The sequence below is a fragment of the Alligator mississippiensis genome, chromosome 1, assembly GCF_030867095.1.
Source record: "Alligator mississippiensis isolate rAllMis1 chromosome 1, rAllMis1, whole genome shotgun sequence".
In the NCBI taxonomy this organism is placed as follows: Eukaryota; Metazoa; Chordata; order Crocodylia; family Alligatoridae; genus Alligator; species Alligator mississippiensis.
In genome coordinates this window covers 230,426,913-230,452,805 of record NC_081824.1, presented here as the reverse complement: position 1 = coordinate 230,452,805, position 25,893 = coordinate 230,426,913, and the positions used below count along the sequence as shown (strand labels likewise).

General features: G+C 47.5%; 1 protein-coding gene across 1 annotated transcript; it reads right to left on the bottom strand.

The window, feature by feature from the left end:
* Positions 1-6,901: 6,901 nt before the first annotated feature.
* On the bottom strand, positions 6,902-8,314 carry LOC102560219 (uncharacterized). The gene is made up of 2 exons (XM_019491002.2): positions 8,121-8,314; positions 6,902-7,201 (listed from the first exon to the last, which is right to left on the bottom strand). Exons 1-2 carry the CDS (start codon positions 8,273-8,275, stop codon positions 6,904-6,906), a joined length of 453 nt encoding a protein of 150 aa, XP_019346547.1. The 5' UTR covers positions 8,276-8,314; the 3' UTR covers positions 6,902-6,903.
* Positions 8,315-25,893: the final 17,579 nt, after the last annotated feature.

Sequence of the window (25,893 nt, the reverse complement as noted above, 5' to 3'; positions counted from 1 at the left end):
CTTTTAATGGCCTTTGTATAACTTGGCATCAACAAAATTTATGTGCCTACATTTTGAAAGGGACAGCTGGTGGCCACAAAATCTGATCCATCTGCCCTTTATAGCTGTGCACTTTAACCTCAAACAGCATAACCCTTACCCACAAACAGTGAAAACAGATGCAAGCCCCTCAAACTTGTATATTAATGAGGGTATACAGATAAGGAATACACAAAGCTGCCCTTATAGAACAGAAGCAGAGTCAAACATGTAGAACAAAAGCAGGTTTACAGGACAATTAACAGCTCTCAAAGTGGTGTAATCCCAGGTCAGATTAGAGTAGCTATCAAGTGAAAGAGCAATAAGTATGTGAGCAGAGGAAGAGTTAATTTAGGCATTAAAGAAATACAGAGGAACTACTGAATGGAATGAAGATGGAATTAGATGTGTGATGAGATGGATGGAGCAGGTGTAACAATGGCTGGGTGGCTGGTATAATAGGCAGGTGGAAGAGAGCCAGGGCTGGAGGGAAGGGCGGATGGGGTACAGAATGTGGCATATGGTTAGGAGAAATGAATCCTTTTGTTTGATGTTGGAGGGCCACTCCTTCTGTAGTAGGCAGGTCCCCCAGCACCATCCATAATTGCTTGCCAAAAGGAATAAGAGGAAATTCTTGTATGGAAGGAGACATGGGGGTAGGCAGCACATAGGCTTATCCATTTCCTCTGTTTTTCCCTGACCAATAAAGGAGGGAAAGGCTTTTCTGCCTGTGTCCTTGCAGAGAGCTCCATGTGGCAGTGATTTCCACAGATTCAAACAAATCATTTCCTTTGTCTGGGTTTGTCCTCCTCTCAAGCATTGCCCCCTAGCCCCTGTGTTAATTGGGAAAGGCCCAGACTGATCCCCACCTGGTCTGATTCTGTAGCTGTGGCCTGTGGGGCTCTGCTGGGCTGTCCCCCATGTCCAATACCCAGAGTGCATCTTCATCAGCCTCAACTCAGCCAGGCATCTCCAGGCTATGACACTCTCCTCACCTCTGGCCCTTGGGCAGGTAGCTCCATTGCAGCTGTGAAGACTGGCCTTGAGGACCCAGGTGTAGTGGTGGGACAGCTGCAGCTCCCTGTCTACCAGGAGGATGTTCCTGGGTAGATGTTGGCTCTACAGCCCTTGGGGAAAGCCCTGGGAGGTTACCCTGCTCTTCCCCACTGGGAGCAAGTTGCCCCAGGGCAATACAGTGGAGCACTGCAGGCCCTTCCCTTGAGCCTCTCTTTGCAGCTCACTGGCTCCTTCCAGGGTTCTGAAACTCCCCCTGTCCTGGACTCCCCTCTCCCCATACCCCTGGACTCAGGCCCCTTCACAGTTGCCTGCTTCCTATTTCTGGGCAGCATAATTAATGAGGGAGGACCAGCATTGCACACAGGCTCAAGCATGGAACAGACAGGACACTGGAACTTGCTGCAGCTCCTTTGATGCCCAGCCCTATCCTGTGCTGCAGCCCATGGAGAAAACTCTGGGAGGCTTCCCTGCTCCTTCCAGCCTGGAGGAAGATGCCTCTTGGCAGCACAGCAGAATCAGACCAGGTCTGTGCAAGAAGCCTCTACTCTTCCCCTGTCCACTGGCTCCTTCAGGCATCTGTCCTAGTTTAGTTTCCAGCTGTGTCTTCTCACCTTACTCTCAGGCCAGACTCTCCTGTTCTCCATGCCCTGCTGACAACTTTGCTCTCCCATGAGGTTCCTGTTCCTGGCCTCTGATCTCTGCCCTCCAGCTAACTCTGTGCACATTTCCTACTATTCAAGGCCTGACTACTTTTCCTGCACCTTCCCTCCTGGACATTGCTCTGGAGGCTTCACTGCTGTCTAACCTTACATCTTCAGCCTCTTCCCCATGAGATTGGGCAACTTCTCCCAGAAGCTCCCTGCCTCATCTCTCCTGTTCACCCCAGTGAGTACCCTGACTAGGCTGTAGCCCCCATACACATAGTAGGTGACCAACAGAAGCTGGGAAGTCACCTGTCCACAGGAGCTGGAGGAAGCTGAATGGAGAGTGCAGTAGGGGCCTAGGCAGCACCAATGTCTCTTGTACCTAGCTAAAAGGTCTCTTGTTGAGAGCTTGAGTAGCAGGGTTCAGTTGACACAAGCCGAAGGGCCCTAGAAAAGCCTGGACTAACAGACAGCAAGGTCTCGGGGGGGAGATGCCTGTCTATGCAGCACTTGGGGCATTTATATACATGCTCCAGGGTGGAGAGGGGGGCACTTTAAAGCAGCTCTGAGAGCCGTTTCATGACACTGCTCCTCCCCCCGGGGGATGTTGACGTCTTTTAAAAAGATTGGTCTGCATCAAGTAATGCCTGTTGCTGGTTGGGACTTAGTGTTGAGGTCATAAAGGTTACAAAAAGGGGCACTCTATCTTGGGGAAAGGGGACATTTTTGGGATGCTGAAACAAGCAAAAGGCCTCCAAAGCTCTATCAGTCACTGGATAAACATGTAAGTATCTCACCTGAAATTTAGCAAGTAATTTAGGATTAAGTGAACTAGAAGCATATCAAAAGGGCCAACAAGCTCATTCTGTTTTGTTCAAGGCGTTGTTTTTCTGATACTCTTCTATCTTGTACTTCTTCCCCATTTCCCCTCTCTCAAATTAATAAAAACTATCTGTTACAGCACACCTAGCTGTTTTTGCTTGAGAGTAGGGACAGGCCTTTATGCTCCTAGTAGAGCTCAGTGGAGTATCGCCTGAAAGCCTGGAGCCACCCAGGAGGTTATAGAAATACTAGCAGTGGGCAAAGCACCCCCAAAGTCAGCAAGGTCTGTGTATCCCAGGTGGCACAGAGCCCTAATGGAGACCAAGGTCCGAGTGGTGGCAGTGATTACCCCAGGCTCGTGGGTGTGCTCCAGGAAGGGGGTCAACCATATGTGGGCACCCCAGAGGAGACACTCAAAGCGCGGTTTTGGTCGGGCACAGTGAAACGGATGACTTGACATAGTAGCACCCCCCTACTGGCCCGCCACCGTCTCATACACCATGGCAACTACCTTGCCTGGGATGCAGATCCCCTGCCACACAACCAGAGTCTGAGAAGACCTGGGGGAGTCCTCCACAGCAGGAAGTGGCAGAGTAGAGACTGCAGCTGTGGCTCAGATGACCCCTTTGGGAGAGTCTCTCACTGAGAGCTTGAGCAACAGGACTCAACTCACTTCAGTCACAGGATTCCACAAAGGCCTGGACCAACAGACAGAAAGGCCACAGGGAGAGACCCTAGCATATGGACCACAGTGTGCTAGAGCATCTAAAACCAAAGCTGAGTGGGAAGGAGGTGGTGAAGGTACCTTTAGTTTTTTGAGCCTGAGATAAGCCTGAGAGATATGTAGTTTCTTCCAGTTGGCACCTTGGGGGAGACAGGAGACCTTGTGTAAAAGTGAGGTGACAGTATGCCTCTGGGTCCCAGGTGTGGGGTTGACAGCTCCAGGTACTTTAAGGACAATTGCATAGCGAGGGCCCATGAGGGCGGTATGAGTCCACAGTGCTGCCTCTCCAGGACAATCCTCTTCTGACAGAATTGGGCTGGGGAATGACACAAACCCTGTAAACTGAGCTGGGTCTGAACCACAAACCTTTAAAAACCTGTAAAATCGTCAGTTCTTTGACTTGTGCTGTCATTGGGTAGGGTCTGTGTGCAGAGTTGGCATCTGCTCTCTGGCTGCTACATAAGGAGAGCTCTGTGACCCACTTAGTGCATCAGGGAGCCCGGTGGGAGGGAGGGTGAGGGGGGCGCAGAGGACTGCAGGCTGCTGAAAGAATACCAACCCCCAGTCATTACCCTGGATTGAGGATGCTACTGCAGCTACATTCCTGCTGTGAATGGGACAAAAGCATTGATTTAAATAAAGCAAGGGGATCCTTGGACTGGAGAGTGTTCCAGTAAAAATAGAACATATGTCATCCCATTCATTGTGGAAGAGGAGAGAGATGTCACTCATAGGGCAGTTATGATTTGATTATTATTTGTGACATCTGTGAGGCATGAGCATGGATAATAGGGAAGATGGAACCCACTTAATTATCCTTTAAGGCAGTGAGCATGGACAACTGTGTTTATGAGTGTGAGACAAGGCTTGGGGAGCCTTGGGGCAGCCTGTCTTTTTCTAAATACATCAAGGCATGGCAGACAAAGAGAAGGGCTGAGGGGGCTCCAGGGACATCATGGCCACCTCTGGGGTGGGGACCCTGTTACAAGCAGATATAATAGTAGCTGGGTGGCTGGGACATTAGGCAGATGGAGGAGAAATGGCTGGAGGTAAGGGTGGATGATGTGCGGAAGGAGACCTATCACTAGGAGAAATGGATCCTTTTGCTTGATGCCTGCACTAGGCCCCCTACAAAGGCATGCCAGAAGGAGTGCAAGAAAGCAGCACAGGGTGCTGGAGGGTCCATGTCCCAGACGCTGAAGCCATGCCAGAGCAGTAAGGTAAGCAACAAATGTGTGTAAGCAACAATAAGGAGGCAACAAATCTATGTTCATTTGCTTAAGCTTGAAAGAGACCCCAGGTTTCTTCAAAGTGCCTTCGTAAGGCCAGGAAGAGACATGATGTAGAAATGAGGGGACAACAGGTCTTATGGTGCAGCACCATGGTGAAGGACCTGGAGGACACCACTGTGTCAAAATTCAGACCATCTACAACACTAAGAATGAAAAGCCTGGAAGTCCCCAGGGGTGATGGGATGGGCGCTCCTGAGTACTTCACCAGTTGCTCTCCCCAACACATTCTGTGGAGTCTGGGATCTTCTCCTATAAGGAAGGCTGGAAGCTCAAAATCTATGGAAAAAACCCCAAAACACTTGGGCTAGGGACAGAAGTTACACATAAACTGCTTTAAGCCATCAGAAACTGGTTTAAACCTGTAACAGAACAGAAGTTCAGTGTACATTAAACCAGTTTCAAAATGGCTGAAACTGGTTTAAGATAAACTTGGTTGAAGGTAGTATCAGCCTTAGCTGATTTGGGTCAAACCAGTTTATGAAACTTCTGTCCCAGACCTCTTCCTGATTCAAGTTAAATCACAGTCCTCCAGCATCCCAGCATGCTCTGCAACCCTAGGCTGGGCTGTCTGCTCCAGAGACCAGGGCTGGCCCCACCCCTTTGCTCCCTAGCTGGACCAGTGAGAGCTGACTGACAGGGGTGTGGTGTGGTGGGGTGGCAAACCTGGCTGGGGATGCAGCCCAGTCAGGGGCGGGAAGGGGTACTACCCCCAAGCAAACCCTGTCTGGGGCCAGGGAAGGGGTTTAAACATCCCTTCCCCCACTGAAAGTTACTGCTGGCCTTAACTGTGGACTACAAATCCCAGAGGCACCTCAACACAAGAGGAAGTGATAAGCAACTCTGCAGAGTCCTGCTGCTGTAATTCTGGACTGCAAATCCCAGAGACTTTGGGGGGAAGCAGGAGAAGGAAGTGAATACACAGGCAGAGCCATACTCTAGCACCCCCCAGCTTCTGGCCTGAGCCACTGCAGGCATGTGGCTGCATTTCCTGAATCAATGTCTGTTTGCTTCTTCTGTTCACAGCCACTAGAAGGAAATATTCCGGTGTTGCCATGGAGATGACCAGAAAACAGGTGGGGAAAATTTTTTGCCATGCTGCTGTGCAGATTTTAACATCAGAGGCAGTCTCTTTGACCCCCAGGAACCTATGGTCCAAATCACAGGAGTGTGATTCATCCTTTAGCCACTTCCACCTGCCCTTAGGCAGCATCCATATTGTGGAAGCTTCAACAGCCTTGGTGTTTGTGTGAGTAACAATCCCCAAAATGAAATAACACCTAGCCAGGTTAAGAGTTGGAGCTAAATGGTAAAGCAGTAGGCTTCTGCTGAGATGAGAGGCTAGCTTAGAGATAGGGGACAGCTGGAGTAATTAGAAGCTCTGTTAATGATAGGCGTGTAATAGTATGAGATGGACAGCTGGAAGAAGCTGACATATGCAAGGAGAGGGAGTGGCTAAAACTTGCAGATGGATGAGTGATTAGGAGGGACAGAGAGATGGGTGGATGTGTGGCAGGATGTTTGGGTATAGGCTGGCTCATACTGACTGGGAAATGGTTGCCTGTAAATTATGACATGTGGATGAAGATATGTTTAATTCTGTTAGGCTAGGGCATGCCTTAGCCCTCCCCACCTCTCACTTCTGGTATATCAGGTGCTTGAGACAGACTCTCCACCTGCCTCTTTTCTCCCCTCCAATCCTAGCCCAACCCAGAAGCTACCTCGTCCTCTCCTTCAAGCCTAAGTAGCAGGCGAGAGCATCCTGGAAGGAGCTCTAGTACCCTCTCTTCTGCCCACATTGTGGTATTGTGCCTTCTGTAAGCCACAAAGGCCCAGGGAAAGTGAGAGCTACTTCTGATTAAATCTGAACCAGAGTACCAGTGTTTGGCCATGTCCCCTGATAACTCTGCTCCAGGTCCTTGTGACACAGTAGCCCAGACCAACTGACACCTGTGCATGGCCACTGCATGGCCACGCTGTTTTGGGTGTCTCTCCAGGCTCTGGACCTTTTCTCACCTCAGGTCCTTGCACAGGGAGCTCACTTATGGTCCCAAAGGGGTGGATCTCCCAAAGCATCTCAGAGCCCAGGACCCCACCTCATCTTTTGTAGAGTCTAGAAGCAGAAGAACAAGGCTCAGGTCAGTCCAAGCTCAGGCTTCCAAGGCTCAGATTTCCAAGCTTCTTTGGGAGCAATGGGATGTGTCTTCTGAAGTCTTCAGTAGTTGCTCTCCCTAGCACACCCTTTGGAGGCTGAGGTCATACTTTACAAGGGAGGTAGAAATTCAAGAGAAGACCCAGGAAGAACCCTAAAGGAAGGATAGGACCAATGGGCGCAAGTACCCAAATGAACAGAGAAGCAAGCAGGATTACAAATATAATGGGAGGATCTTTACTCTAAATAGTTGAATGATGTGTCACCAGCCTCCCTGTCCAGATCAGTGGCCTGTGGTTTTTCAGCATCATCCCTTTTTCCCAAGCTCCCTTCTCCCCCAGTGTGGGTCATGTCTGTTATCATGTCCCCTTCATTCTCTGCTCTGTGGACCAAGGCTGCCACTTCAATGACCTTGCTGCTCTCCTGAATGTTGTCATCCTCATAGAAGAGGCAGGAGAAGTCATTTCCCCGTATTCTTTGTTGGTCCCAGAAGTCCCATTCACCAACTGAGAACTCCACAGAGTTTTCTGGAGACCTGAAGAGAGAGCAGAGGGATTAGATGGAGTTTTGTGTACAGGAGACAAGCCACCTGTACACAGACGGGACTTAGGAGCCAGAACACCTGGGTGGCTTCAGGAGAGTGAACAAGCATCAGTTAGACCTGTGGGACTAAGACTGCGAATTCATATGGATCTCTGGATCAACTCTGCAGGAGAGAGTAACTCACCATATTCCTTATGTTTCAATGGCTTCTAAAGGAAGTATTCCCATTCTGTCATCAAAACAACCAGAAGAACAGATGGGAAAAAACCCTACCTTGCCACTGGATGGATTTTAACATCTGTGGCTGTCTCCCCTGACCCCCACAATTCTTTACTCCAAATCTCAGGAGTGTGAGTTATACTTCAGTTGCCTCCACCTACCCTTAAGAAGCATCTGTATTGTGGAAGCCGCAATGGGCTCTGTGTTTGTGTCATTAACAACCCACACATTGAAGTAACCCCCTATCAGAATAGAGTTGGGCTAGATGGCGGAGCAACAGGGTTGTGTTGAGATGAGAGCCTATCTTGGAGATTAGGGAGAGGCAGAGGTACTAGAAACTGTGTTATTGGTGGAGTTAGACATGTGATAGGATGGGTTGGACAACTGTCAGGTGACATAACCAAGGACAGGTCATAGCTTAAATAGGCAGGTATAGGAAAGAATAGGGAAGACGAGACATAGGTAGGGGGGTGGAAGAATTGTCGGGTACACACTGAGTGAGGAGTGCTTGCTTCCAAATTACAACAGATGGATGGAGACAAATTTTGGGTTTGTTAGACTACAGTGTGCCTTGGCCTTTCCCATCTCTGGCTTTTGGTATGTCAGGTGATGGAGGCAGACTCCCCACCTTCCTCTCTCCTCCCCTCCTCTCTCCTCCCTCCCATCCAATGCAGCCCCCATCCAGTACCTACTTCCTTTTCTTTTGGCCAAAGCAGCAAGTGAAGGCATCTCTGAAGGAGCTCCAGCTCCCTCCCTTCTGCCCACACTTCGGCATCCTGCCCTCTGACACCAGACACAGGTAAAGCAAGATCCACCTGGGATGAAGTCTGAACCAGAGTGGCTCCATTTGGTGACCGTGTCCCCTAGTAACTCAGTTCCGGGGCCTTGTGACTCAGTAGCTCAGGCCAGCTACCACCTGGGCATGGCCATTGTGACATCAGAGCCCCCAACAGCCAATCACGGGAAGAATTCCCTGTGAGTAAGTTGTGCACATAAAGCTCTTGGGTTTAAAGTAAGGGGGAACAGAGGTTTTCAGAAAGGTGTATGGGGCTGTTGTCTGTGCCAGTGGCATAAAGAATGCAGGACACTTCTCCTGCTCTGCTGTGTGGTTATTTCCCAAATCCATGTTGTTTTCAGCTCACTCCAAGCTCTAGAGCTCCCCTCCCATATATCTCTTTGGCTAATGTATTATTCAACCAAGTGCTAGGGTCAAAGTCTGGCACCCATTATAGATTTGTGATGCACCTGAGAGCTCTCCAGCACCATATGCAATCAAAGACCTAGGACTGGAAGGAGGCTGCTTTGTTATCAAGTCCAATGCACTTCATTTCCCAGCACCCATTTACCCAAGGATTCGTTAAAATCTTCCTTCTACATCCTCACACACAACTGCTAGGCACAAAACCAGAAATACCAAGATCTCCCTCCAACATGCCCTGGGTAAAAGTCGAAGACAAGAGGGCACTGCCAATGTCCTGTCATGTCAATGGAAGAGAAGTAGTTGGTTAATATATGCTCAGAAGATCCTAGGATGAGGACAGGTATCCATGCTATAGAGGAAGGCAGAAACCCCAATTGCCATTGCCAATCTGATATAGGAAAAATCCCTTCCTGCCCCACAGTTGGTATTTGGTCTGACCCTGGACAAGAGAACCAGACCCTTCACTCAGAATCTTCTGAGTTATCTCAGTATCAGCAGGAATATCAGTGTACCCTATAATCCCCCACCTCTAACTGTGACCATGTCCAGTGGCCTCAGAAGAAGGTGAAAACAGAACCCCAGAAGGTAATAACATTCATTAGCAGAAAGAATCCTTTTTTTTTGGTCCCAAATCACAAGCAGAAGCCCTGAAACATGGTATTACTGGATACCTTCCATTTTACAAGAGTTACCTCTCTACCCCAAGCCTGGGGAGTACGAACACATGGTTCTGCATATCACATACCCTAACTGTTGGGCCAAAACACCTTATTCTCCCATAGCATCCCTTCCATAAACGTATCGAGTTCCATCTTGAACTTATTTAGGGTCTTTGCCCCTACTGCTTTCCTTGGAAGACCAATCCAAGCTTCTCTCTGATAGTTAGAAATCTTTTTGATTTCCAATCTAAATTTATTCATAGCCATTTTATAGCCCTTTGACCTGGTCCCAGTGTTGTTTCTCAGCCTAAAAAGTTCTACCTCCCTAATATTCACTCCTCAAATGTACTTGTAACAAGTAATCCTATCCCCCTGTAATATCCGTATTGTTAAACTAAACAAGCTGGAGTCCTTTAATTTTCTCTCATAAGAAAAAGGCCCTATTCTTTTCACCAGCCATAGCTCTTTTTTGAACCTGTTCCAATTTAAGTTAATCTTTTTTAATATTATTGACCAGAACTTAATGTAGAACTTCTAAACCAATGTCTTGCATATTGGTATTAATATTTCCTTGGCTCTACTGGATTCCAAATAATATCCCCTCAGAATGAATTAGCCTTTTTTCACAGCTGTATTGCACTGGAGTTTATGGTCATCCTACAATATACCAATATGCCCAGGTACCTCTTTTCCTCAGTTGTCTTCAGCATCTACCGCCCTATCTCGTACCTGAAGTCCTTGTTGTTAGCCTCTAAATGTGTGAATTTGTACTTCGTAGTCATAAACTTCATTCCACTTTTAATGATCCATTCCATGAGGTGGTCTAAATCTGGGCGGTTCAACTGATGGCCCACGGGCCACAAGGCATCATTTTGCAGCCCCTGGGTTCTCACCTGGCCACCACTCCTCTCACTGCTCTGATTGAAGCAGCAGCTAGGATACCCAAGATCACCATCCCTATTCTAACTTTTGTGTCCTGAACCACCTCTTGGGCAGGGTGAGGTGGTGCAGATCACAGCCTTCGAGGGATCTGGGGTATACAGCTGGTACTGTGGAGGGATGCGGGGGGAGGGCGAGGTTACCTACACATGGTGCAGGGAGGTGCAGCGTAGCAGGAGGGAGGATCCTCTATGTGTGGCACAATACGTTACAGTGTGGGGGGGAAAGAGGGAGGCTATATGGTCTGTGTGTGTTACACAGTGGAGCACAGTGGGGTGGCAGGGAGAGAGTCCACATGCACACAATGGAGGAGCAAAACAGGGGAATGGGAGGAGAATGGGTGGCATTGATACCTACACAGTTGGATGGGTCAGAAATTGGCTGATGGGGCACACCCAGAGAGTGGTGGTGGACGCGTTGTATTCGACCTGGCGAGATGTGAGCAGTGGGGTCCCCCAGGGCTTGGTCCTGGGGCCTACACTGTTCAACATCTTCATCAGCGACTTGGACGAGGGAGTGGAAAACACGTTGTCCAAGTTTGCCGATGACACCAAGATGTGGGGAGAGGTAGGCACACTTGAAGGGAGAGAGAGGCTGCAATTAGATTTAGACAGACTACAGAAGTGGGCAGATGGTAATTGGATGGGCTCCAATGTGGGTAAGTGCAGGGTGCTGCACCTGGGGAGAAGGAATCCACAGCATACATACAAGCTTGGGAGCTCCCCCCTTGTGAGCACAGAGGCGGAAAGGGATCTTGGAGTCATTATTAACTCCAAGATGAACACGAGCCGCCAAAGCCAGACCGCAGCCAGCAAAGCCAACCACACCTTGTCATGCATCCAAAGATGTATCCCAAGCTGGTCCAGAGAGGTGATACTCCCCCTCTATGCAACATTGAAGTACTGTGACATTGGAGTACTGCATCCAGTTTTGGGCACCGCACTTTAAGAAGGATGTGGCCTGCCTTGAGAGGGTTTAGAGGAAGGCCACCCGCTTGGTTGGAGGGCAACAGGGCAGGCCCTATGAGGAGAGGCTGAGGGACCTGAACCTGTTCAGCCTCAGCAAGAGGAGGCTGAGGGGGGATTTGGTGGCTGCCTACAAACTCGTTAGGGGAGATCAACAACAAATAGGAAAGGTCCTGTTCCCCCCAGCAGCACCTGGGGTGATGAGGAACAATGGCCAGAAGCTGCTGGAGAAGAGGTTCAGGTTAGAGATTAGGAGGCACAATTTCACTGTTAGGGTGCCTAGGATCTGGGACCAACTTCCTAGCGAAGTGGTCCTCACTCCTACCTTGGGTAAATTCAAAAAGAGGTTGGATGAACACCTGTCTGGGATTGTGTGATCCCAGCATGTGCTCCGGCCAGTGGCGGGGGGTCAGACTAGATCTATTTAGGTCCCTTCTGACCCCTAACTACTATGAAACTACTATGAGAAGGAGTATCCACATGCAGGGCACAGTGGAGCAGAGTGGTGCAGGAAGAGGGAACACCACATGCAGTGCAGATGAATACAGTAGTGAGGTGAGGTGCACCCATGTGCATGGCCTGGGGGCCTGTGGTGCAGGCAGGGGGGGGGGTGTGCACCTGGGTGGTGTGTGGCCTGTAGGGCACATGGCATGTCTAGTGTGGCCCCTAGCTGCTTAAAAGCCTTGGTCTAAATCTTCCTGTATAATAGTCTGGTCCTTTTCCCTATCAGCAATTGATGATCAGCTGAGACTTGCTGAGCAGCTGGGACTTTGCTTCTGAGGAAGAGTTGGGTGAGGTTGGGAGGTTGTTTGAAAGCCAGTATCAGAAGGATTGGTACCTCTGGCCTCCCACGATGCTCCTTCTCCAGGCCTCTGCTCTCTGACCCACTGGTAACTCTAGGATCTCATTTTGCCCTTCTTCACGGCCTGATTATGGACATGGCCCCTTCCTTCCAAACATCACTCGAGGAATTTGTCTTGCCCATACTCTAGGGATTCAGCCCCCCTCCCTTGGCTGTTTGGGAACACCCCCACCAGGTACCTACCTTCCTCTACCTTGTGCACCATGATAAACACCTTGTCTGGGCTGCAGTCCCCACCCACACAGATGTCTGAAAGGAGCTGGAGGAAGTCACTTATCCTCAAAACCTGGAGGAGAGCTGAGTGGAGTGTGTAGCAGGGGCCCAAATAACATCAGTGTCTCCTCAACCCAGGTGCAGTGGCTTTCACTGACAGCTTGAGCAGCAGGACTCAGTTGGCACAAGCCAAAGAGCCATAGAAAGACCTTCACCACAATCAAGCAGATCCCCAGGGAGAGACCCCAGCATATGAAGCACAGAACTGCAGGGACCATCTCCCTGACACTGACACTGTGACTGAGCGGGAAGGGGACAAAAAATGTGACTGTAGTCTGCTTGGGCTTGAGAGAAACCCCCCAAAATATATGATTTCTCCCACTTGGCCTCCTGGAGGTATAAAATGAAGGGGCAGCCAGTTGCTAGGTCAGAGGGAGTGGAGAGGTTATTTTTGGGCCGCTCAGGGGTCAAGCATGATTTCTATGGACACGAACACTGTATGCTGTCACCGGTACTGTGTCTCTGGGATGGTGTTATTGTGACAGACATGGGCCTGTCTATGACACTGACAATGGGACTGAGAGGTGATCATAAAGCAAATCCTTCATTTATATTTATAGGTCTCTTAAACCTAACAGTCCTATGTCTCCTCCTTTGGCCAGGAAATTGTACTTCTACCTGACATCCCACTGAATTTTACACTTCCTCTATTGTGAGGCCCAGTGGCTCAGAAGAAGACCCAAGAAAAATACACAAGGAAGGAGGAGTCTGGTGGACACAAAACAATCAGGTGAATAAGTCAGGCAGGCATTCAGGCTATTGAAGGGCTTTTTATCCCATAGAAGCACTGTGAGGAAGGGTGATAGGACTATGCTTCTCTCCTTATCCATTAAGGAGAATCCAGCCAGTGTTCTCAAGGCCACAGTTTGGGAGGGGATCTTTCTTTTCACGAGAAGCTTTTGTGACAGGAAGTAGGGTGGCGTGGTTCCATCCTGATCCTCTTCTGCCTGGATTGGAGTCTTCTGCAGCACTTCACTAAGTGGGCCTTCCTAGGAACAGCCCCATAGACATACCTCCCCTCTGGTCCATGAAATACAGGCACTATCATTGCCTCCCGCTGTTCATCTGTGTTCATATGTGATGGATTATGGGCCTCCTTTTTGTGATCACTGTGAATGCACATGCACTGGCTTGTGCTCAGTATACCCAGATTAATGTGGAGTTGCAAAACCTTGGCCAAGGGTTAAGCCATGGCAGCTTAAGCCTGAATGACTTCTTCAGGATTCTCAGTTGGGAATAATGCCCTTGGCAAATATATCCAAATGTAGTCCCTGCTCTGCCCAGAATTATGCCTATTTATTTGGATATCAGAGGTACTAGCTCACCTTCTGCATGTTTGGATAACACTAACCACATGATCATCTCCATAGTGTAGGGTACAAATGCCAGGCCACAAGATACTTTTAACAGGTAGGCAGACTAACTGGAATGAGTTAGAGCAGTGTTTCTTGACCTTGCTAGGCTCAAAGCACCCTTAGAAAATGCCAGCTCTTAGCTTTCACTCCTTTTTTGACGATAGGAAAACAATATGGAGTTTTTTTCTGACAAAAAGAACTCAGAAAGACTACAACAGGTCAGAATGTTTTAACACTACAGATTCCTATTTGAAATATTTGGGTTTATTATGTGAATCATGTTTGCATACCCAATAGTGCTAACTTTGCATGGCACCCTGCAGCACCTTTGAAAGGATCTGCAGACACCCTGGGGTGCTGTAGCACCCAGGTTGAGAAACACTGCACTAAAACGCACACAAAAGCCATTTTTTGGAAGGAAATGCAGAGTGTGAAGCAGGTGTTTGAATTGTACTGTATTGTGAATGCTGCAGACAAAAGATGAAAGGCTGCAAACAGCAGTGCTTCTTCACATGGCCAAGGATGAAGCAACAGAAGTACTGAACACTTCGATGCAAGAATGCTGCAGATCAATTAAAACTACAAATCTGAATGAATAACTTTGAGGCATGCTGTGTTCGAAAAGTGTTAGGAATAAGAGATCTACATTTTTCACAAGAAGGCAGATGGAAAGGGAAAATATAGACCAATATGTGATGGGAATAACTGGAAGCACAAACCAGTGAATTTGAAGAACAATGTGACACCCTCATGAAGGTGGGGTGTTGCATCAGACTTTTAGCATGCAAAATTCGAAGGCAAGACTGATGAAACCCTTGAGCAGTGGATGCATGTATTATGCCCGATTTAGATGGATGGAAGAATGACTGTGTAGAAAACAGATGCACTCATACTGATTGAGAAACAGGCTAAGCCTCATTGCAGTTGTGGGGACGTGGCTGAGTCTAGCTGGGACTGTATGGTCGTCACTCTGCCCCCTTGGTTCTCTAACCTCTGTCTGATGAGACAGAATTCCACTCTACCCCCACTCCCAATCACCTCCCTCTTTAATTGCAGCCTGACTTGATCAACTGACATTTCCTTTGCCTGAATCAGCACGTCAATACTTCCCCCCACTCCAGAAGAAACTCTAGCTCCAGCACCCTTTTACTTGTGCTTTGGTAACTCCAAATAAGACAAAATTGCACTCATGTATGACATCAACACTGAAAACCTCATTGTGATCATGAAACAAAATCTTTATTATAGCTATAAACTATTTAAAATGTTCAATCCTACACTTGTCCTATAGAGGGGAAAAGCTGAAGGTGAATTCTGCTGGGCACCTGGCTCTGAGCCTGGACCTTTCTTGTAATTTCCTGATCGTATATGATCAAGCATATTTTCCTATGATGAACCCCAGAGGCTGGAAAATCAGAGGAGGAGGGAGGAGGGTGGTGGTAAGAAGCCACCAGGTGAGGAAGTGCAGGAGAGAGGATTTCAGGAACTGTGGACAGGTCTTTTCTCCCATAGGAGCATCCTGGTGGGAGCTGAGCACCTCCCCATGCTGGTCCTTATGAAGGAGAAGCCAGCTGGGCTTATCAAGCCAACATGCCTGTTAGAGAGAGGGTCTTGGACAGAAATCAGGGTGTTGTGATTCCTTCCTATCTAGGCTGGGCTCTTCTGCTCTTTCTACTCCTCTGGGTCTGAAAGGTGCCTCTCCTACTCTCCCTGAGCACAGCCTGGCTCAGGATCCTGTCCTGCTGGCACTCCCAGTGCCTGGGCAGGATCAAGCAGCAGGTTTTCTTTGTCATCCCAACTGTGGACTGTGGCCAGAATGCTGATGACCTCACTGGTATCCTCCATGCTTCTCTCATCATAAAAAGAGCCAGGAGAAGTCTTCCACCCATATCCACTTCAGGTTGCAGGAGCCGTAGTCTTCAGCAGAGAACTCTTGAGAGGGAGCACAGAATTAGGAACTGGGAGAAACCTGTGAACAGGTGAGAGAGAACTATATAGAATGGGCTTCTGTCCAGAGTTTTGTACCCAAGGCAGTTCATACCTTCCGCGTCCCCCAACCCTTTCGCAGCAACTATACTGCACGGTTCAAGTCTTTTGTTATACTTCATCTGTCCTTTCCTGATGCAGACAAGCCTGTAAATTGTGGAAATACTGTTGGCTTCTGGTTTGGGGTCATTAAGTATCCTACAAAATGATGGAAGCACCAGTCAGTGTATACTAGAGATTAGATAGTAGAGCCACAGATGTATGCTGAGAGGTGAGGCTCCTTTAGAGATGAGAGAAAAACAGAGGAATGGAAGAGTGCTGTGGGCATGGAAGCAGTATATGATACAAGGAGATGGGGAGACTGAAGGAGTATATATAAGAATGCAGATGGAGATGCTAAGATAGACTGGTGCTCAAAAGATTCAGGTACATGGATGGATGGATGGAATGATGGATGGGGGAAATACCAATAGACACCTATTGATTGAGAAATGGATGGACTCCAGATTAGATCAGATGGTTGGACATATATCATAGCATGTTCAATTAGAGTGTACACTGGTCCCCCCGCAGCCCCCTAAACTCTGGCTGGTAGATGAGGCCCCCATTTCCCTCTATCCCCCATCTCTTCAACTCGAAGCCAAGCCTCTTTTGGAATATACTTCTTCTTGCAGCCAAAGCAGCAGGTCAGGTTGCCTCAAAATGAGCTCCAGCACCTTCACTTGTGTCTGCACTGTGCCGTCATATAGATGCTTTGACTCAAGATTTGGCAGCACCTTATGGCCACATTAGCCACAGGGCACATGAGTGTTCCTTCTTGTTCTATGCCACAGCTTTGTGACACAGTAGCCAAAATCATCTGGTAGCTTAGCAGCAGAGTCCTCAATAACCAGTCACTAGGGACAGTGGTACAACTAGAGTGGGGCAACCTGGGCAGCTGCCCCAAGTATGGACATGGGTGGGGAAGGAGACAGAAAAAAAACCTGGCTACTGATATAACCACACAGTCAAGTTGGTGGTACAGTGACAACCAGAAGTCAGCACTTCTTCTATGTGTGGCAGCTGCCTTGGGCACCTGGCCACGTCATTACTTCTCTGACTGTGGCTCTCTGTGAGCAGGGTTGGTAGATTTGGGAACAGAGGCAAAGAGGAAGATATTTTGTGCTTATGCAGGGCTTCTATCTCCTCTCCTTGGGGACAGGTAGGATCCATATGACCTGGGAAATGTAAAGCAGACCCTTCTGCCCCTGACCCCTGCATTGTTAGTAATAACTTGTCACAAAGATGGAAGCAAAATTTTTCAATGTAAAACTACATCAGAAAAGAAATTTTACTGGGTGGACATGGGGTAGGGAACACAAATTGGTCTCTCCTCCTTTTGTTTTTGTTTTTTTTACTCCTTTATGGTAGATGAGAGATGAGTGCAAGATTTTCTGTGTAGTTCCCCATAGACAAAGGAGCCCCTAACACTATATGGTACTAAGTGCCTTCAGTTGAAAGATACCATTTCTTTCTTTTGTCCTGTTCTGTCATCACCTCAGTTATTGCCCCGATGCCTCTCTTAAATGGGAGATTCCAAGATTGATCCTAACCTGATTTGGTACTGTAGATACCTCTTTCAGGTCACCACTAATCTGGCTCCTCTCTCACACATGTGGACTGTATCCTTGTCAGTCTTGGTTCAGTCAGGTATCCCTCCAGGTGCTGGTGCTCTTGACTTCATGCCCTTGGGAAAGGAGACCTATTCAGATCATATGCCTTCTTCAAGTGTGGTTCTCCCAAAACATCCTAGGGAGCCTAGTCCTTGTCTTTGTGTATTGAAAGCAGGTGAGAAAGAGGTTCAAAACTGTGTAATTAAAAGGAGGCTGTGGCTCTGAACACCCAGGCCAGGGCTGGAAAGGACACACAAACTGGTTTAAGTGATCAGAAACTGGTTTAAACCTGTGACAGAACAGAAGCTCAGTGCATATAAACCAGTTTAAAAATGGCTGAAACTGGTTGAAGATAAATCCGGTTTAATGTAATATCAGACTTAACTGATTTGGGTCAAACTGGTTTATGAAACTCCTGTCCCAGACCCCTTCCTGGTTCAAGTTAAATCACAGTCCCCCTGCATCCCATCATGCTTTGCAGCCCTGGGCTGGGCTGTCTGCTCCAGAGAGCAGGGATGGCCCCACCCATCTGCTTCCTCACTGGAGCAGTGAGGGCTGGCTGACAAGCAGGGGGGGCAAACCTGGCTGGGGATGCAGCCCAGTCTGTGTGTTGGGGGGACTGCCCCCTGGCAAACCCAGGCTGGGATCTGGGGCCAGGGATGGGAGGGGTTGAAATACCCTTTCCCCTGCTCAAATTTACTGTTGGCTACAACCGTAGACTACAAATCCCAGAGGCACCGGGAAGCAGGAAGTGGAAGTGATAAGCAACCCTGCAGAGTCTTGCTGCTGTAATTCTGGACTGCTAATCCCAGAGACCTTGGGGGCAGCAGGAAGAGGAAGTGAACACACAGCCAGAGTTCTGAGCTCTTGCACCCACCAGCTTCTGGCCTGAGTTGCTGCAGGCATGTGGCTGCATTTCCTGAATCAAAGGTAAATGTCTGTTCACTTCTGTTTCAGTTTAAATTGTGTAGCTTAAACTAACCTGCAAAGACTGAATTGATTCAGCCTCGGGCTTTTTGACTGTCTGTACCTAGCCCCAGTCTTAGCTATGAAACATATAGGCTTTATGTCCCTGCTTCAACTCCTGCTGTACCAGGAGGACACTAGATCCTGTAGAGCCTTGGAATTCCCTCCATCCCAGGACACCCTTTTTCCACATGTCCCAGGACCTTGTAGATTCTCATCATTGGTCAAACTCCTCCACCCCCATGGTATACCAGGCGCACCTCTAATCTCCCATGATCTTTCTCTTTCTGGGCCTGCTCTTGGACCCTGAGGTAACTCCAAAGGCATGTTTTACCCTAATTCCTGGGCTGCTGGCATTGCTAGTATATCCTGAAGCTCCTCTTTATTCACCTGGATGAGAGTTAGCACTGGGAAGGGGCCCATGAGCAGGGACCGGGCAAATGTAAAATATTGCTGCTGTCTGGGGCTTAGCACCCAAGGGCAGCAGTTTCTACATCACTAACTCCTACTACACTGTGTAGGACTGTGATTAGTACCTCAGCACCGACGTCCTGCAAACAGACTGTGGAAGCATTAATGGTCTCCGTTTTGGGGCATTAGCACACCTCAAAGTGTTGTAGCTACAGGCCAAATTAGAGGAGGGGCTTCTCCCATTTTTAGCTCCTGCAAGCTCCTGACCCCAGTTTTAATTGAGAAATATTTGGCTGGTCCTTCCTTGGTATGGTGCACAAGTCAGGCTGGCAGGATTCCAGGACCCTGGAGTGGGATTGTGCCTGCAGGCTTGGTTGGGGACCTCCTTGTCCCAGGGCTGTAACAGGAAGAAGTGTGGTATATGGTCTTTCATACTGGGATTGGCTCCCCCTACAGCCATGGCCAATTGTCCCCTTCACTGTCTCTGGGCAAAGCATCACTAATGTTCCTATCCTGCTTGTATTGCCAATGCAACCTTCTGCTCCACTGCAGTCACGTGTATGGACAAGGGGCCTTCTCTGCCTAGCCATTGCTCTGGGTTTGCACATGATGATTTCCCCTGCCAGCACTCTGCCTTTCTTCAGGTGGGCCTATGTTCCTCCACAGTCTCCCTTTGAGCAGCCTTCTGGGGACCAGAGCTGTCAACTCACTGACCTTAGCCCTTTCATCCCTGCCGGCTTCATGCATATAAAGGGCAGGGATCACAAATCCCCATCTGCTAGAGGCCACAGGCATCCATGCAGTGATGGTAGGAATTTTGGAGGAGGAACAAAAGACACTAGGGTGTGTTGTAGAAGGGAGGAAGGAGAAGGGTCTGAAGAAGAACAGCCACAGTAGGGTGAGGAAGCCCTGTAGGCAAGGCCAGCCACATAAATGTGTGTGTATAACGCAAGTTACAAGTCAGTTGAAGAGCCTCATGTTAAATGTGAAAGATTCTATTTGGAACTTGCACTGCAAATATTCCACTGTGTGAGAACAAAAGCTGAAAGTATTAGACATTGGACTGAAGAAATAGACTGAATAAAGCCTCTAAAAAAAGTCATTTTTGGAGGGAAATGCTGGAAGTGGAAGCTGGTGTTTGTTCACGACTCCACTGTGAGCCGTGCAGATGAGAAAGATGAAAGGCTGAAAACAGCAGTGTTTTTTCATGTGGCTGAGAAGGAAACAATAGGGGTATTGAACACTTTTCAGTGTGAGACTGATGCAGATCAATTAGAATAGCACATCAGAATAGATAAGTTTGAGGCATGCTGTGTTCCAAGGAAGTATTTTTCATAACAGGCATATGTTTTTCACACACAGCCAGACAAAAGGGGAGAATATAGACCAGTCTGTGACAATTTAAAATGGTAGAATAAACTTAGGAATTTGAGGAACCCCTTACCACACACTGCATTGTGTGTGGTATTTCATCATCGCATACATGATTGTTAGGGGAGACTGACCTTTGAACATGATGCAGATGTATGTCAGGCAGAGTAAGTGATGGCAAAATGCTTGAAAGGACTGGGTAAAGCAGAAAAATATGGATGTACTTTGCCAACTAAGACTATGTTTTAGTACCCAGAAGTAGAGTTGGACAGAAAGGTGTCCTGCTGCCCAGAAAGGCCCAAGATGAAAAGAACTGAAAAAAAAGGAGAGATAAGAGGCAATTCAAAGATTTTTTTTTAATGTGGCCATTGCCACGCTGCAAAAAACTATCCAGCAGATGGAAAGGCGTGCCACAAATATGACAAAAGCAATTCTTTTGCAAAAATGTGCATATCTGGAAAGGAAAGGCCCCTGGGCAAACAGATTTTAACTGTAAAAGGGACAGCTGAGTGATCAGAAGGTCTCTTTTAAGGTACTTTGATTGCTGAGTCTTTTAAGGATGAGTGTAAAGTGGATCTGCTCCTTAACGATCACAAAACAGTGAATTTTTAAATTGATACTGATCGTAGGCTGATATGATGCCTCTAAAATCTTACAGCAGTAAGAACCAAATCACTTTGCAGCTTGACTATTCAGATATTAACCTACAGAGGGAAAAAGTATCAAGTATATGGAAAAAAAAATTTATGATGTGAGTACTGGAATAAGAAAACACTCCTGGAATTTCTGGAGTGGAATTACACTCAGAGACTGCAGCGGGCCTACCAGCTGTGACAAGCTTGAATTTAGTGTGAGGAGTTAATGTGGTAAAGAAGGAAATAAGAGGTGACTGGTATATACTTATAGGATATATGAACGTGTTTGTAAGCCTAGGGTTCATCCAGGTAGACACAGCGCTACAATAAACTCACTAGTTCTACCTGTAATACATGCACCTCATAAAATTGCTATGGCATTAAGGAATATAGTAAAAAAGGAATTACAGTATAATATACAGAACAGATGTAAGTTATAATGAAAGTGCAAGAACCTACAGATTGGGTCAATTCTATAGTGTTTGTAAACAGAGCAGAGCAAGATGAAATTTAGAATATGCTGGTACTCAAGAGGTTTGAATGGCACACAAAGAAGGGGACATTTCCAGTTGCTCACTAAAAAACAAGTCACTACTAATCACTACTGTTTTAAATGCCATTTGGGGATATTGGCAAGTACAGCCAGATAACAACAGTTCTAGACTTTGTATATTTAGCATACCATCTGGCAAGTGCAAGTTTACCAGACTTCCTTTTGGGAGTTGTTCAGCTCCTGGAGTGCATCAACAAGTAATATGACCTCTTGTAAGCTCAGATCCAGTGTAGTATAACATTGTATTTTCTGTAACCTAGTTGCGTTTCCCCTCCTCACCCACGTCCCTCTAATGTTAGTCCCTAGCTCGGGCGATTTGTATTTCCCTATCGGCTTTGTCATCTTTTTGGATTCACAATCCTAAACATCTACTAATAAAATTCAATCTGCTTTTTGAAGGTCTGAAAGGTGGTGAATGTTATAGGGATGCTTCAGTGATATGGGGAAATACCAGGCAAGACACCAATGAGACATTTACAAGATCTTCGGACAAGTGTTGTGAAAGAAATCTGTGCCTGAATAAAAACATGTGCAAAATAGTTGTGACTGGGCAGAAATATTTGTGGTATCGCTGACATTAAGGAGCTCTAAAACCTGATAACTGAGAAATGCTTCAGTCACTGAAATGACCATACAAACCTGCTAAGTTGAATTGCAAAGATTCCTGAGAATGATTACTTACCCGGTTAAATTTATTTTGCGTAAATTGAGTAAAAAATGAATTATAATGTACAGAACAGATGTAAATTATAATGAAAGCTTCTTTAAGACAGCAGCTAAAGAAAAACCTGCTGCATTTGCTGGGATGCTGACATATAAGATAGAATATAAATATTTGGAAGGATTTCTTACAGTGACATTTGAAATGATTGCTTACCAAAGCAGGCAGTGAGTAGAAGACAGACACACTTGGCCTAGGAAGTCAGATAGGTGAGGCCAGCTGGTTAGGTTACATATATTATTTATTTTACAAGTTAAGGAAAGAGTATAACGCTAATTAAAGACATGTAGTCTTCTCTCTGGTGCATGCCTTGCAGATACCTCATCCCAGCTGAGATGGGGAAAACAACAGTGCTGTCCCAGAGCTGCAGAGTTAAGATCAGAGGGAGCTCTGTGAACAGGGAACATGACACCCCATTTTTCTGCTAGAGTACAGGGTAGGAACCAGAATACCCTGGTTCTGTCAGGAGGCACGATGGGTAAAACAGGCAGGATTAGAATTGGTGGGATGTACTTTCAACTCTGGGTGCGAGTGTTACCGTTACCAGTATTTCACCACAGCTGCTAAATTGAAAAACTGAGACAAGGAAATGGAGAGAATAAACAGACTGAACACCCCCTTGCCTCCATCAGTACTTTTGTCTGATGCTTCTCAGCCAAGGCAGTAACCTTTCACCCTGGCACCCTCTACTGCATAGCACAGGGTTGGGATTTATACCTTAGGCTTCTCTACTTATCTGAAACAAATTCTTTACATTCAACAAAGCAGTCTGGATCCTTCAGGCTGCTCCAAAGTAACATCTTCCAGCAATCAGGTCAGAGAAGTGACTAAATGGCAAAGCAACGGGAGTTGCTTTGGAGGAAGGAGTAGAAATGGCATTGGAACATGATACAAGGAGATGAGGAAGACATAACAGTGACACAGTTGATGTTCAAGTAAGATGGTGTGTGAGAGAATTCAGATGGGTGGATGGACTGAAAAATGAATGGGAGCATTTGGGACTGACTGATGCATACTGAGTGGAAAAATGGACAGCCCTAATATCATGACAGATGGGTGGAGGAAAGGCTATGTGCTTTAGTTTAGACTGCATGCTGGTCCCTCTCACCATATGCTCCTCTAATCTCAGACCACTGCCTACTGCTCCCTTGCTTCCCTCTTCATTCCCACCCTGACTCTGAATCTGCCAGCACTTCTTTTGCCTGAAGCAACAAGAGGTCAGTGCGGGTTAGGGGTTTTAGTGTGAACACCTACCCCTGCCTCTCTCCCAGTTGGGTGGGGTCCCAATAGCATAAAGGACATATGGCAAGTCCTGTATTAGGTATGAGATGCTGCAGCTTCAGTAACTGTATGTCATAGGGAGTGCGGAGGTAACTTTGTTTAGGATAAAACTATCTAGGAAAATAATTCAAGGAAGAGGAGATTTTAAAAGAGGCCTAGTGGGAGGGAAGAGCTTTTCCCTATTTATTCTGCTGTTTCCTGCTTGTTTCCTCATAAACAGAGTGAACCATCGACAGAAGGTGGTGGCGAAACCCCAGGTTTAGTGAAATCCTGTCCTTGATGATGTTTTCTCTTCTCCTCAGTGTAATCCTGTCCTTGATAGTGTTTGCTTTTCTCCCTGAGCCCTGTATTACATGGGAGATGTCTAGCTCATGTTAACCACTTACAGTTCTGTAGATCCCTCTCTCAAGTCCCTGCTGTTGTGTCTCCTTTCAGATAGCCAGACTGCATCCTGGTCAGTCTCAGCTCAGCTGAGCATCTCTCCAGGTTCGGCAGCTCCCCTCACCTCAGGCTCCTTGCCAGGGAGATCTCTGTACTGCTGGAGTGGTAGGTCCCAATTCTGAGGGGCTGGGAACACCCTGGTGACACACTACCCCCTTAACCCACAGACATGCTCCAAGCTGCAAATACATTTATGAAGCAGGTCTTGGTTCATCCCTCTGAGGCAGCTCTTGAGCAGTCAATGGCAGGCCTGAAAACTAGTGCTGGAGACAAGCCCATAGTAGCTACATTGTCATGTATCCAGTTGGGAGTACCTCTTTTGATTTGGATAGGATGGGGTTCAGTGGAACATGCCCAACACCCTACCCCGCCATGCTGGGTCACAGTAGAGACAAGCTATACAGATGATAGACATTTTCCCAATACATCCCTGACAGTCTGGGCATCTGGGGAGTTCAAATAGCTCAGTCTTGGACATAAGCAATGCATGGAGGCACGGGAAGGCATGTGCCCCCTTGAGATTAGCTGCTGTCAATACTGCTGCTTGCATCTACAGGCAGTCGCTGCTCGCTGCTGACACTGCCGCGGCTGCCTACGGGCGATCCTCACTTGGCCTGCCCTCGCCACTGATGTCACCGTGGCTGACTGCAGGCAGTCCCCGATTTCCACTGCCACACCTCTGTTGCCAAAATCTCCGCTGCCTGTGGGCAGTCACTGTGCACCCCCAGCCTCAGGAGGCACGAGTCGTTCATGGTTCTGGAAGAGGCCAGTGGCCTGGAACACCCATGAAGGACAGAAGAAATTGCCACAGCTCCCTCTGTCCCAAACAAGTAGGCTCTGGCCCCCAACCTGAGCTGTAGCCCATTGAGACAGCTCTGGAAGATCTCTCAGATGCTGTGAACCACGTTGTGATAAAAAAACAACCTTTAATTTACCTGTAAACCACCTAAATACATCAGTCCTACCTCTACTTCTCTGGCCAGGGAAGAGTTGAGGGTGCAGTTCTGCTGTACCCCTTGCTGCTGAGCCTGCATGTGTCTTGTGATTTCCTGATCCTAGATCAGGCATTTTTCCTTATGAGGAAGCCCAGAGGCTGGAGAAAAGACCCAGGAAATGAAGAAAAAGTGGAGGAGGACAATGGCAAGAGGTCTCCATGTGAGGAAGTGAGGGAAAGAGCATTTCAGGAGTTGTGGATGGATCTTTTCTACATCTGGAGTAGGTGATGGGGCTGAGCACTTCCCTATGCTGCTCATCAGGGAGGAGAAGCCAGCTGGTTTCATTAAGCCAATAGGTCTGGAGTGGAACCTGCCTGTTGCAGCAAGGGTCTTGGACAGAAATCAGTGTTGTGATCCCCTTCTGCTTATGTTAGACTCCTATCCTTCCTCTTCCACTTGCTCTGCTAGGTGCTACTCCTCTCCCTGAGCACAGTCTCCCTCAGAATCCTGTCCAGCTGGCACTTCCAGTGCCTGGATAATATCCAGCAGCAGCAACTTTTTGTCCTCCTGGCTGTGGACCATGGCCAGGACATTGATAATCCCACTGGCCTCCTCTGGGCTGGTCTCATCACAAAAGAGCTGGGAGAAATCATTCACCTGCATATGCTGCAAATCACAAGAGCCCCAGTCTTCAATAAGAAATTCAATGGAAGCTATGTTAGATCTGTAGAGAGAGCACACAGAGTAAGGAAATGGGGAGCCCTATTAACAGGTGAGGGGGACATACAGCATGGTGCTTCTGTCCAAGGCTTCACACCCAAGGAAGTCAGTCCCTACCCCATTAATCCATGCTGGTGCAGACAAGTCCTGTGTATTGTAGAACTGATGGCTTCTGTCTTAGGGTAATTAAGAATTCCCTATGATGTAACCCCCAGCCAGTCTATGCCAGAGATTAGATGGTAAAGCTACAGATTTCTGCTAAGAAAGGTTCATTAAAAGATGAGAGAGAAACAGAGGAATTTCAGAGTGCAGTGGGGTTGGATGTAGCATGTGATATGAGGAAATAGATTTGATGCAGTACATATAAGAACAGATATCGAGATGGTAAAATAGATTGGTGCTTGAGATATTCAGTTGGGTTATAGATGGATGGGTGAATGGATGAAGTACAGATCAACATGTATTGGTGGAGAAATGGATGGATGGAGAAATAGATGACTGCCAAAGAATAAGCTCCAGTATTTTCACTTCTGTCTGTA

What these genes read in the sequence shown, in the direction of transcription:
- LOC102560219 (XM_019491002.2), bottom strand. Translation starts at nt 8,275, where the DNA reads ATGGAGCCACTCTGGTTCAGACTTCATCCCAGGTGGATCTTGCTTTAC. An exon ending in TTTGGCCAAAAGAAAAGGAA is followed by an intron (nt 7,202 to 8,120) that starts GTAGGTACTGGA and finishes CTCTCTCTTCAG; the next exon opens with GTCTCCAGAAAACTCTGTGG.